The sequence below is a fragment of the Esox lucius genome, chromosome 10 (assembly GCF_011004845.1).
Source record: "Esox lucius isolate fEsoLuc1 chromosome 10, fEsoLuc1.pri, whole genome shotgun sequence".
Classification (NCBI taxonomy): domain Eukaryota; kingdom Metazoa; phylum Chordata; class Actinopteri; order Esociformes; family Esocidae; genus Esox; species Esox lucius.
The window spans coordinates 15,698,193-15,712,146 of record NC_047578.1 but is presented as its reverse complement, the minus strand read 5'-3'; the positions used below and the strand labels follow the sequence as shown (position 1 = coordinate 15,712,146).

Sequence of the window (13,954 nt, the reverse complement as noted above, 5' to 3'; positions counted from 1 at the left end):
CTTTCTCTGTCCCTTAACATTTTCAATTGTTCATGTCAGCTTGTGCCTTTAGGCTTCTTTTGAAGAAAAAAAAAACTGTCAATCAACATTTACTAATGATCTACTGTATTGAAAAAAACTAAAACATTTCATAAAAGTCACCCCCAATGGTATTTGTGTACTAATCTGGTATATACAGTGGATATAAAAAGTCTACACACCCCTGTGAAAATGCCAGGTTTTTGTGGTGTAAAAGAATGAGACAAAGATAAATCATGTCAGAACTTTTTCCACTTTTAATGTGACCTATAAATTGAAAAACAAACTGAAATCTTCGAGGGGGTAAAATGAAAAATATAAACCTTACAATAACCTGGTTCCATAAGTGTGCACACCCTCTTATATCTGAGGATGTGGCTGTGTTCAGAATTAACCAATCACATTCAAACTCATTTTAAATAGAAGTCATTACACACCTGCCATAATTTAAAGTGACTCTGATTAATCACAAATAAAGTTTAGCTGTTCTTGTAGGATTCTCCTGACATTTTCTTAGTTGCATTTCAGAGCAAAAGCCATGGTCCGCTGAGAGTGTCCAAAGCATCAGAGGGATCTCATTGTTGAAAGATATCAGTCAGGAGAAGGGTACAAAATAATTTCCAAAGCATTAAACATACAGTGAAGACATTCATCATCAAGTGGAGAAAATATGGAACAACAGAGACTTTACCAAGAACTGGACGTCCCTCCAAAATGTATGAAAAGACTAGAAGAAAACTGGTCAGGAGGCTTCCAAGAGGCCTAAAGCAACATTAATGGAACTGCAGGAATTTCTGGCAAGTACTGGCTGTGCGCTACATGTGACAACAGTCTCCCGTATTCTTCATATGAATGGGCTATGGGGAAGGGTGGCTGGACAGAAGCCTTTTCTAACAAAGAATAACATCCAAGCCCGGGTGAAGCACGTGGGAAAATGTGTTATGGTCTGATGAAACCAAGGTTGAACATTTTGGCCATAATTCTGAAAAGTATGTTTGGAGCAAAAACAACACTGCACATCATCCAAAGAACCCCATACCCACAGTGAAGCATGGTGGTGGAAGCATCATGCTTTGGGGCTATTTTTCTTCAGCTGGAACCGGGGCCTCAGTCAGGGTGGAGGGAATTATGAACAGTTCCAAATACCAGGCAATTTTGGCACAAAACCTTCAGGCGTCCGTTAGAAAGTTGAAGATGAAGAGGACGTTCACCTTTCAGCTCGACAACCACCCAAAGCACACATCCAAATCCACAAAAGCATGGCTTCATCAGAAGTGTTTTGGAAGGGGCCAGCCACAGCCCAGACCTCAATCCAATTGAACATCTGTGGGGTGAGCTGAAGAGGGCTGTGCATAGGAGATGTCCTCGCAATCTGACAGATTTTGTTTATTTATTTTTTTCCTCAAAGATTTCTGTTTGTTTTTCAATTGAATTGTTTACATTATAGGTCACATTAAAGGTGGAACAATTTCAGACATGATTTATCTTTGTCTCATTATTTTACATCACAAGAACCTGACATTTTAACAAGGGTGTGTAGACTTTTTATATCCACTGTAGCTGAGCTTGTAGTGGCACCCCCAGCGCTAAATTGAAGAGGAGGGGTGCCACTATCTCAGCCCCAGACTGCTTGAGGATAGGGATGGTGACAGGGAGGGGACTCAGCTCTGATGGGCACATGTGTCGACTCTGTGGCAGCCTTATGATGAATTACCTTTCTGGGTCTGAATGATAGGACTGATACCAAAGGATTCCAGCACATGATTGTTCTGTCAGCAAGTCACCAGGAGCTGCTGATATATAAATAAAGAATTGCAAAGAAACCACAATCCAAGATGGCTTTCTTTTTTATTTTCATTATAGGTGCCATCTCTCATATATATATATATCTCCATATTCTCTGATATGGACCAGGATATGAATAGATAGACACAGCCAGGAAATTGCCATGAGAAGTCACAGACACAATTACTGTATATTCAGAAACCATTCCTTTTGACATTCCAGGAGAACAAAGAAAAAGGACCTCTCTGTTGCAGGATATATTTATTTATGGGGAACAAACAAGCTTTTATTTCGGCATCAGCAGAGAGTGCTTTAATTAGCGAGTGTGTACACTTTTTGTTCATCACACCCTTGGTATAAAACAAAGAGCTGGAGGCATCTGTACAGTCTGGAAGCTACTGTAACTTGTGAGTGGTTGTCAGCTGTCTGATCCATTCAGTTTACTGTGTCATCTAAGGCAGCTTTTCAAAAAACCCAGGTCTGTTTATCGGCACACGTCCGTGGAGGAATGTCTGCCGGTCTGCAGTGTATGCCTCATGAAAAGATCCTACTGACTGCAACTGTATTTAGTTCATAGAATATGCTTTCAAACTGTTGACGCTATTAGCTTTCAACCTATTTTTTGTATGATCATGCAGGTTAAGTATCTTTAAGATCACATAAAACAGAATATTGCAAAGATTCTGTACATTATATTCTCAGCTATTTCACTTCACTGAACAGTTTATAGCATTCAGCTTCCAGGTAATGAATTGATGCAATTTTTCTGTAAACTGCAGTGTTTTTTTATTCATATTCTGCCACTACTGTTTTTTATTGAGAAAAGACCTAGCCACATATTTGTATTGTATAAAGAGATTCTGATGGATTTCTCCTGTTTCTTTCCTTTCGCAGCTCAGATGACTATTATGAATATGGACATGGTAATGGCGGGGAATCATATGAGCCATACGGTGAGTTACTATGTTGTTGAAACGTGTGGAATGTGGATCTAGTGTTCATCATAATCACAGCAGCTTGTGCTGTTAAACCCACATGCATTTTCCTCTAATTGGTCCTGTACATATTTTTTGACAGATGTGTTATGTAGCTATGTTAGCTTTATTCTGGATACCAGGTGGGACATGAGGCATGTTCTGTGTCATTACGATGGAATTATTTCATTTGACGACTGAACTAGGGGTATTTTATGCAGTTTTTAATACTCATTCTATGCTGTCACACATTGGCAAAATAAAATGTAACAACCCAATTCTGTTAATATGAATATTTCTGAAGCAGGTCTTGGCTAAATTTACAGCATCCAGGCCTGTAGTCATGTATAAACAATTTATAATAAGTTTGATAGAGAAGCTGATGTGCCTATGCATCTGCTCTTTATAACAAAGCAGTAACCATGGTTTTATTTCCTTAGTTAATTAAGCACTGTATGTCTCCTTTCTCAGACACTAAGCTGTTAACCTAATCTAAGATCTCTTGCTTTGGCAGATGTCAATTCTTAGAGCTCTTCAAAATATGAGTATATCGTTGTAGTCACAATCTGTAAAGTGGAAGATTTATGCCCTTCAGTTCATAATATCTTTTTAATTGACCATAACTGAAAGTGGGGTTTATTAATATTCTAATTGGCAATACAGAATATTAATTCAGAATAATTATTTAGCTGGTTGAAAAAGGAATAGTTTGAAATGTAGATATTTGGGATCATTTCCTACTAATTTCCTATACAGCCAGACAAACTCTTGTGTACCATAAAAAAAAAGAAAAAGATTTTGATTAGAAACATAATCAAGATCAGAAACATAACTTTTTTCTATACAAGCTCTATTTCACATTTAACCCACCACAGATTTCAAACAATTGTGCTAAGTGCTAACAAGATGCTACCTTATACAGTACATTCTTCAAATTGCACACGGAGACATAAAAAGGATATAAATGGGTTTTTCACTCCGGGGAAGTAGGAAATGATCGTGTCTTTAAGTATTCCTTTAAACATTTAGCTAATGAAGCATGCATGCATACATGTGCGTACACACACACACGCACACACCAGGCTAAATGTTTTCGTAGAGATAAAAAAAGAGGCGTTTGGCAGTTCAAAGGAAGCTGCTGTTTAAACGATTAACTGAGTGGAGGGTACACGGTTGTTCTCTAAATACAAGGTAACCTTGGTCACTGTCTCTCTGAAATGAGTGTCAGAGAAAGGGCGACAGGTTTAATTAGGGAGTATTGGTTATGGACTGCCAGCAGAGACCATGTCATGGGAGAAACAGCCCTTTGTGGTCCTCTGCTCAGCTCCAGGGATGATTCTGCTGGTTAGAGATCACACAAAGGCTGCCATCGATGCAGCAGGCACTTGGCACATTGACAGTGGAGGGCCTGAATGAGGGCTGATTTGGGCTAATGGTAATTGTGACCTTTTGCTAGGAGCCACTACACTGTCTCTTTTCAAGTAGCTATTTGATCTTCTGTTTCAATTATCTAAATGCATCTGTCTACTTGAATGACAAGCTTCTTGGTGGAGTCTCCGTTTGAACTACAGAGGCTGTGGGACAAATCTTTTGTTGTGACAGTTAGATAAGCCGTATCAACAGCAGGGACTCAAAAGACTCTGGAGCCAGAAAGTTCACAATGCTTGATTCACGTTGAAGAAAGAACCATGAGCTGTTTGAACCATTTCCCAGTTAAAGAAAACATTTCTTTAACGCCTTCTGAGAGTGTAAGAATTACAAAAAAAGGCCAGACTGATGTCAACATCTGTATTTTCTTTGTTTTATATTTCCTCAATATTAAATTGGAATTAGTATGTGACATTTTGAAAGGAAAATATTGCCCTTTTAGTAAAAGGGCTATTTGAAATTGGCAGGATGGAGTTTGGACCTGCTGGGCGTTGGTCAATATGCAATATTAACAAGAAAGATTTTTTCAAACCTCAAAACCACTCACAGACAGTTGTGTGTGCATATGTGTGTGTACCTAGCACTGTGCACTTATCTGCATGTGTAGCTTTCATGTGTTTATATGTTAGCAACAGGTTTATCAAGACATTTGGAAGAAAAATATGAAAAAAATGTCTCTAGGTTTATGTAATTATGTTTTATATACATCCTTCTGACAATTTTCAAGTAAATTATTGTATCATTATTAGTTCCTTGGCGACATGGCAAGCTAGCTAGGTAAAGAAAAAATTATAATCTTGTTTTCTATAAGAACAACACAGGCCCGGTTAAACAAAAACATCTTAAGGCTAAGTTCATTCTTAGAACATTCATAGAACCTTTCTTAAATATTTGAGCACTTTTCCAAATCCATTGTTAATGAAGTTGCACTTGAAAACTTTATTATTCAACTTCCACAGACGTAAAACAACATTGTCAACAGCAGTAACTTCATAGAGGACTTGCCTGCGAACAAAACACTGCCAATAGTTACAAAAAGATGGATACAAATTTGAGATAAAAAATTCTATACATATACGTATGATCATCCCACTCAGTTATAAATGTAATTATTATTAGGTAAACATTAGCTTTAACTAAGTAGCCACTTAAATTAATTGTGTCACTCAAGCATGATGTTATGGATGAGGTAAAGACTAGTGGACTTTGAGTCGGTAAGTCAAGGTTTCAATACACAATCTCTTCTTTTGATCCAATAGCGTTGGAAGTGATCAGGCCACATTAATGTGAATGTGTATGGCTGGTGGGAGCGTTCCTGTAAGACACCAATCCATTGGCTAGTGCAAGAATGTACTAATTGAAAGGAATATATCAAACAGTATACCATAGTCATGACCATTACTTGGCACTGTTCAAATCTCAGGGGCATCTCAGGGGTTTGTGGTATAAAGCCTTCATACTACTACCAGGGTCCTTTGTGTTCAATACTGTCTTAGGACAGCACTCGGTGCCTATTTAGACTTCAACATTTTCCCAAAAGGGCTACTAGATTCATTTGAAGTGAAAACGTATGAAAATCCATCACTCAAGCCTCTATGGAGCGGATGTGCGTTTTCCGAAGAACCCGTCCTGTAATTAAAGTTGCTGGGAGTTCGAAATATTCTGCTCTCAGTTCGAGCGAGCAAACAATTACTGAATCAAAAGTTACTGAAATGAAGTGTAAGTGAAGAGAATCACCAAATCCCTTGCAGAAAAGCAAGATTCCAGATTTCTCAAGTGAAAATTTGTTTTTTTAAATCTTACATCTAGCCCAATTTCAGATTAATTTAAGCTAGGGCACCAGTGTTACTGTAACATTGAACAATGTAATGCTTAGCGGCATTTGGCATGGTTATCAGTAGTCTAATAAATCATGGATCAAACATGGACGTCAGATAGTCTGCAGAAGCAGGCCAGATTGGTACAGGGATGTACCACGATTTACAGGCAATGATGATTAGATCCTATATTCTTACTGGACTCATTTTACTGGGGTGGTTCAGGTAATGTAATTATGTGCACAAGCGAAATCACCACATCGGTAAATTTAATTTAATCCATATCTGCCCTGTCAGCCTTTTTCAAAGGATGAGTTATAAAGTATCGGAGAGATGTCTTTTATTGCTCCATTTACCGAAATGAGCGGACTTAGAGGCTCTGCGTTCACATTGCTAAAAATCCACGCAGAAACATGATATGAATACATTTCGTCTTCAATAATTAACAAGGGTGATTGAAGTGATGAAAGAAAATCATACTTTGCATATTGTTATTATTCAGCTTTTTGTATCCAGATATATTTTCTATAGGCTAACCGATACAGCCTATTAAAATAAGTAGTGAATACGAATTAAGGATTGGTCAAGTTGCCTAGATAAAATATCCCTAAAATCCAGCCCACATACATCTCTCTGGGCATCTGGCGGTACATGCCAATGTAACCTGAAACGTTCCAGAAATGTCACACAAAGCACCACCGCTTTTGTAGTGTAAACAGGGCCTTAGCCATGGTTTATTGGCCGTGTCTAGCACCTTGTTGGGCCGTAAGTTACAAGGTGACAATCATTATGTTACAGTGCTTGACAAAGGCGCTGTAATTGGCAGAGCGTCTTTCATCTGTGTGCGAAAAAAAAACTAAATAGATTTGCATGTGTCCTGCTATCTGTTATGGGTAGGGACACAGGGAATGGACTCAAAAGCCGAGGCGGCTTCGTACGGGGCGGCCTCCTGGTGGCGGATACGGAGGTATTGGTGCAGGCGTTCTTGAAGTCATTGGCCTCAGCACTCTTCTATTTATTACTGCTTTCTAATACTATGTTTTCCTGGTGCACCTGTAACCCAGGAGCAGAACAGCAACATGGGTGGTAGGACACAGTTTTACTCCTTCTTCCCTCTTCCCAGTTTTGCTCTTCAGGGGCCCTTTTATCTTTCCACTGACGAGGCTTGATCAGGGGCAGATGTGCCTCAGCAGGGGGTAGCAGCCTAGCTGCATTCAGGAGTACTATATATCAACTCAGGTGGTTCTCACTGGTGATGCCAATAAAGGAGTGTTTGCGTCACACAAATATGACTTATTATTTTGTTAGTCAAGGGAGCATTTTTGCTAGCTCATCTGCGCGTCCCAAGTCTGTCTGTCGGTGGTTGTAACCATTGAGACGCAGGATGGAAAAGCAAGCCGGATTGGGAGAGCCGATGGCTCTTGCACTGCTATTCAAGCTGGATGAGGACCAATGCTAGCTACAGTACAGTACATTGGCATGTCCATTGCAATAGAAACATGGGAGGCAGGGCAGGGAAGCAGATGTTCAACAGACTAATTGATTCTCCCTGGATCCACCAGATCATTTTCAAGCTCTTACAACTGTATCAACCAATGCCTGTAACCTAGGCAATGCACAGCTTGCTGCTGTTTCCAGCTTCAGAAAGTTGCCGGTTATACAGTTTTTTCTAAGTATTATCTTTGTACTGTTCTCTGTTAAATGTGTAACTAAAGTCCTAAATAACCTAGGTCAACTGTGTGTAGCCTAATCTAACTACTATGTATTTTTTTTTCTTCTGAACAATTGCATAAAAACCAAGTGTCCCTGCGAGAAACGTTTTCTAAGTTATTTTTATTATATCACAGAAACAATCTATAGAAAACTCCTATTTGTTCTGTTTTTATTGTTGATGTCTTGCTGTTGTGGATGGATTAGAAGAACAGACAGTATAATGCCATGATCAAAATAATTGATAAAATAGGCTATAATGACCTCCTGAAATCTTGTAAAAAAATATATTGTTCTCCCTTTCAAGGGACACAAATGGCAAGTTTTATTACATCACTTTTAAGATAAAAAATAAACCATTATACTTATTTTCTGTGAATAATTAGTCTAAAATAATGCTGCCCACATCAACTACTTTTATTAGATGTAAACACCTTCCTATAAATTACAGACTATTTAAATGTTTTTTTCTAATAATAATTTTCAAATATGTCATTTGAAATAGCAAACAGAGCTATATTTGTTCAAATACTTTGTATTTAAGTGTTTAAAAATACATAACTTTCGGGTGTTTTACCTAATTGTGTTTCATATGTCCCACTAATTGCAATCTGATACCCGACATAGCATTTGAATCCAGGTCGGGTGTGTGTTTGTGCGTGTTTATGTGTGTACGTGCCCACATGCATCAAAATGTTCCTTACTTTTGCCTGTTGTTTCCGTCTAAAGCAGGTCAGGAAGAATGGACAAATAATCGCAGCAAGGCGCCGACCGCACGGACGACCAAGGGAGTGTACAGAGAGACGCCCTACTCCAGATATTGAACTACAACCTGCCCAATCCCTCACGGACGTGTCATCAAGTAATGGATTTTATACGGACACTCCCTTCTTTTTAGACTGAACAAAACAAACCATCAAAAACCAACAATAAACGGTGACAGTAAACAACTTGTAAACAATCGTAAAACGTGGGTTTTAAAAATGGAAGACCGTAGTATCATTTCAAGACTGTTTCCACCAGAATGATGTAATGTGTGTAATTTAGATAATCTTCTATCGTTCCCAAACAAATAGTTATCGGAATAATCTAGACCTGTTTATAGAGTGATCGGTCACTTTAATGTTAGTGGTTTAGTTCTAGAGAGGTGAAGTATTGTAGATATTTTTTTCAAGGGTTATTGGTAAATTGTGTCCCTTGTAAATGACACCTTTCCAACCAGAAAAAAGAAAGATGCTGATATACATATGTTGTTTTATCTCCTTTTGTAAATGATTAGTGTTAAAGTTAGTGTTAAAGGGCTTATAAAAGCATGGTGTGGAACCATTGTGGATAGTGAAACTGTTTTATTCTTATCTTAAAATCTGTGCAGACGTGTGTGTTTCTGTTTAATTTCTCTCCTTTAATAATCACTCTTTAATCACGGGCCGTACTTTTCTTTTTTATGTAAACATAAACTTAAATTAAAAAAATTAAAAATACGGAGCTGCTAGACATTGTATGTAATGCTCTTAACAATTAAATACATTTATTATTTTTTCAGTTTAAAAACCTGAAATGCTTTCAAACAGTGTAATAAGGTTTTCTTGAGACATTAAATCATGTAGAATTGGTCTGGTAACAGAAATAGTGTATTATCATATGAACCTTCTCCGCTTATGTAAGCCCTTTAATATTTTTCTTCTTGGTTGATGCTCAATAAACTTTTTGAAAGAAATAAGTTTGTGTTCAATAGCTTAATTCTGCATTTAAATAAATAGAAAACACATTAATCACAACTAAAAAAAAAAAAAAACATTGTAAAGAAAGATGCTTTTTATAATATCCAAATGATCACTTAAATGCTATATTCTGTAAAGAATGTAGAGCCTCATGAGATTTTATACTGATCCAGTTTAGCTTCTGAATAATCTGATTATATGTAATATGGCATAAAAGTAAACGTAATTTTAATGCAAAGATCTACCTAAAATCTGAATGCAAGCTACAAAACAACACAATTTTGTAAGAAATGTGTATGTATATTTCATTGTAAAATACAATTCAGGTAATGTTTTGTAGGTAATGGTTTTGATACAATGTCAATAACAGATTTAAGTATTTGATGTTGTGTGTTTTTCGTATGTTATCTCTTAATAAAACAAATTACAATGTGTCAGTTTACAGTAGTGTGTAACAGTACACTAACATGTACAATAACAATGGCATCAGAGCCTGTATTGGTTGACTAGCTGATGTGGCAATAACTAAGCGAACAGAGGATGTTCCATGTATGTCCAGGGGACCGTAACACAACCTGGTGATATTCCGGGGATGTCCCTAATTTTCTCCATCAGTGGAATCGGGGGAGGGAACTGTGGATCACACACCATATGTCGGTCATACACAGTTTCTCTTAAGTCTTGTAATTTGGTACAAATTGGGTCCTTCTGTTTTTAAGGAACACATTTGCCAGTGGAATCCATAAGGTCCACCAATGATGGTTCATCCACCATTTTCCATTTGAAGAAAAATACAAACAACGCAAGTGTTCTGGCACCAAATAATCCATCTCTATGTGACTTGAATTACTGCATCTATTAACAAAGATCGCTCAACACAATAGTTTTTAAGACTATTACCAAAAACAAAATGGCAGATTATTGACCAAGATCCATTAATGTGGAATGGTCTGGCACAAAAATGCATACAAATCAGTCAACGATGTTCATACAGTAACACAATTTAGTACACTTGTTGCAAACATTTGCCCTAACAACATTCATATCGACAACAATGTGGCACTATAGCGGGCACATGTTTATATCTATTGATCGGTTTGAAAGTGATAACATTTGGCACACGGGCTCAGAGAATGAGTTTTGCTCAATCATGCAATATTTCAGACATTCTGACTAAACTTGGGCGAATAACAAAGCGTCAAGGGTCAGTGCGATGCATCATTAGTGCGGGACGATGTGTTTACTGTTGCCTTGTTTTTGTTTGCAGGGAAGTGACTTTGAGCTCCTTATAATAGTGACCCCAGGAGAAACTCCTGTTTATGGCTTTTCTATTTGATGTAAACAATGACTTTACCACATTTCTATTGAATTTGTATGGAAGGGATATCGTTTCTGTGTTGTTTTGCTCTCTTTGTTCTCCTCTGGTGGTGTGGCCCCTCTATCTCCCAGTCGATAAATACCAATGCAGCCCCTGCCCTGAACTTTGGCCCTGCCCCACCGTTAGAGAGACTCTAAATGACCCCTGACCTCTGAACCCCAGCTGACCTCCGCACTGAGAGGACGGCAGACAGACAGTAGCTGTTTTAAAAGACCTCCGTCGATCCGTTCCACAAGGTAATCAAAACCAACCAGCCTAACCTCACCTAATGTAGACTGATAAACATAAAGCACTAAAACTAAAATGAACTTTAATATGTTGTTCTTTATCAAGTCTTTCATAATCTTGAAGGAATTTAAAAGTCAACGCTGGGCATAATTAGACTTTGATATAATATTTTAAAAGTAACATAAATAGATGTAATATTTCTATGAGGTTCATGGAATAAAATAACTGTATTATAAGATTTTGATAAAATATGTAATCCTGTAAGCTAAAATTATTTACTTCTCAACCATACTAAATCTATTTTTCTGAATAACTTCAAGTTGCACCAGCTAATTTTTTAATCTGAACTTCGATTTTCTTTATTAAATAATTATGTTTTCTTTATTGTAGACTGGTGCCACGGCCCACAAGCAGGAAATCGTACCATACATTTGGTAATCTTCAAGATCTATAGGTGAGTTGCAATCAACAGTATTTGTCAGATAACTTTCTTCTCCTTCGTATCAAGATATCCAAGGTAGAGGTTGCATCTTAAATGACTGTTTTTGACCTGGGCAGGGTAGGATTTCTCACTGAGCCACAATTCATACTGTATGAACTCAACATACTGTGTCGCCATTAAGCGGCAGTGAAATGTGGCTGAAGGGCTTGTTCCCACCTCATGTCGAACATGGTAAGGCCCATTTTACTACGGTTCAGGAAAAGCCGCTCCTCCGGGATTGTCTCCAGACTGGGGAGAAATCCCGGACATCTCCGCGGAGCACAACCCGTAATCCTCTCTGATTTACAGGCCCACAATCCCCCTGGGTGTGTGTGCCAGGCGGGGCGCTGCCACTCTTTGTGTCTGTGTGATTAGTAAACAGAAGAGCTCAGTTCTGTGTAGCGGGGGCCCAGTGCCATCTGAAGGATCCTCTATAGACCCTTCCAGCTGGAGCTGTATGAGAACGATAGCGAGCTGAGCACTAGCCGGGATCCCTTCTCCGTCACCAACACACACCAGATAATGACTTATTGATTGGGTTTGACAAAAATCCATTCACTTCAAAGAGCAGCCCGACTCTTGTTTGTCCAAAGATGAAAATATGTTAAAAGTGATTAAAGAGTTTTGTCATTATTGTTGTTATTGTGATGGTTGTGTTCACCAAACTGCTGATAATAGCCTTTTGTATGTTTTCAGGGTAAAACCAAACAAATCTGAGATGACGTGACTCTAATGAAGCTTCCAGACAGCTCTCAGAAGAATAGCACTGCGAGAACCACTACCAACAGAAATGTCCCTGGTGTGACCTTTAAAAGGAAAAGAGAAAACATCTCCCAGCTGATCTCAGATCTCTCTACAGACTAAATGCTGGACATTCAATTTCCCTCTGGCTGAACTCTGCTGCACTTTGTGGAGGTCTTAGCATAGTCACCTGTGAAAGAACTGTAAAGGAAAGAGGCTAATGTGTAGCTCACACTTCCTCACATTTAGCCCAAAAAGACAACAGACCAGTATCATGCTTCTCCCAGCTTTTAGAGAAACACACAGCAGAACTGTACAACAGCCTGGCAAACAGAGTCCATTCTCAGACAGAATTTCTCAGAGAATAGTTTTCCCTCACAGCAACACATGCCTGTTCTCTATATAGCGCACCAGTTAATGTAAAAAGTACAGCACTATAGAGGGAACCGTCTGCCATTCAGAAAGCATTGGTGTGTTTAAATGAAATGCACTTTCTGTAGAAAGTTGACAGTGAACCTTCCAACAGTGTCTTTGTTGACTCGGATGGTTAATGGGGGAGAAAAGGGTCCTCATTCCCTAAATGAAGACATTTACAGTGTTACTGTATGCGCCGACCACCTGGGAAGAGGAATTAATAATGCAGTACGCTACGGGCTTGACATCCTATTGCTCCAAATGACAGTCTTCTAATTGCATTTGGTTTTGTTCATTACCGTATATCTAATCCACTCAAATGAATAAATAATACACTTGCAGTGCATTATTGTATGCCGAAAAGCCTACGGTCTGGCTCGCTGCTTTTCTGAAAGTGAAATACAGAAAGGAAAATGCAATTCCTACATCTTCATCATTTCCAGGGACAAATACCACATTTGAGTGTGAACGATTATGTAACATAAGATAAGTGGGCCATACATTGAGGACACAGAGGGTTCCTAAAATGGTATAAGACAGTGTTGGCACGAGAGCGTTGGAAATCAAAAACAGCTTTCCTTCAATAGATTTCCTCCCCCCTATGTCGACTGCCAAATGGCACTCTAGGCCCTACTGTGCCCTAAGAGCCCAGGTTGAGCACAATGTAATGTCAAGACAATAGTGTGCCATTTGGGAAACAGACATGTTGTGTAGACCCCTGTCCTCACTGGCTGTGCATAACGGTGGCTGGGTAGACCCCATCTGTATTCCTCTCAACGGATGTGGAACCGTCAGACAATAGTTTTCCATTAGAGAAGTGATTCGGAGGCCGAGCCCCCGGACAATAACACTGTGTGTGTGTGTGCGTGCATGCGTGCGTGTGTGTGTGTGTGCGTGTGTGTGTGTACATGTGTGTGCGTATGTGGTTGCTGCTCCACTGCCCTGCTTGGTCCCAGAGTCAACTTTCTCATCACAGCCAGTGGCTAGCAGCTAGTGGCTCTACTTCCACTCTGGAGTGGCTTATAATGCCATGGCTTTCTCTGGGGTTATCCTGTCCAAGTTAATGCAGAGTAAGAGCAGTTACACAGCTTATTTGATTAGGAGGGTACATAAAGTATTTTGCTATCCTGGCTAGCACTGTTAGACAGCTTTATTCACGGTTTTCTCTTGCTCTGTGTATGCACACGCACGCGCACACACACACACACACACACACACACACACGTGCTACATGTCAAAATGCTAATCATTCAGTGTTG

The 13,954-nt window shown here is 38.9% G+C and overlaps 1 protein-coding gene across 3 annotated transcripts in view; it reads left to right on the top strand.

The window, feature by feature from the left end:
• Window positions 1-9,792, top strand: part of khdrbs3 (KH domain containing, RNA binding, signal transduction associated 3) — a 102,667-nt gene extending 92,875 nt beyond the window's left edge. For 2 of the 3 annotated variants that reach the window (XM_020050153.3, XM_020050154.3), the window contains exons 8-9: window positions 2,698-2,756; window positions 8,462-9,792. In XM_020050153.3, the coding sequence (XP_019905712.1) occupies window positions 2,698-2,756; window positions 8,462-8,556 (154 nt within the window). In that variant the 3' untranslated portion in view covers window positions 8,557-9,792. The remainder of the gene's footprint in view (window positions 1-2,697; window positions 2,757-8,461) is intronic. The other variant, XM_010873820.4, reaches the window with a different exon arrangement.
• The last annotated feature ends 4,162 nt before the right edge of the window (window positions 9,793-13,954 follow it).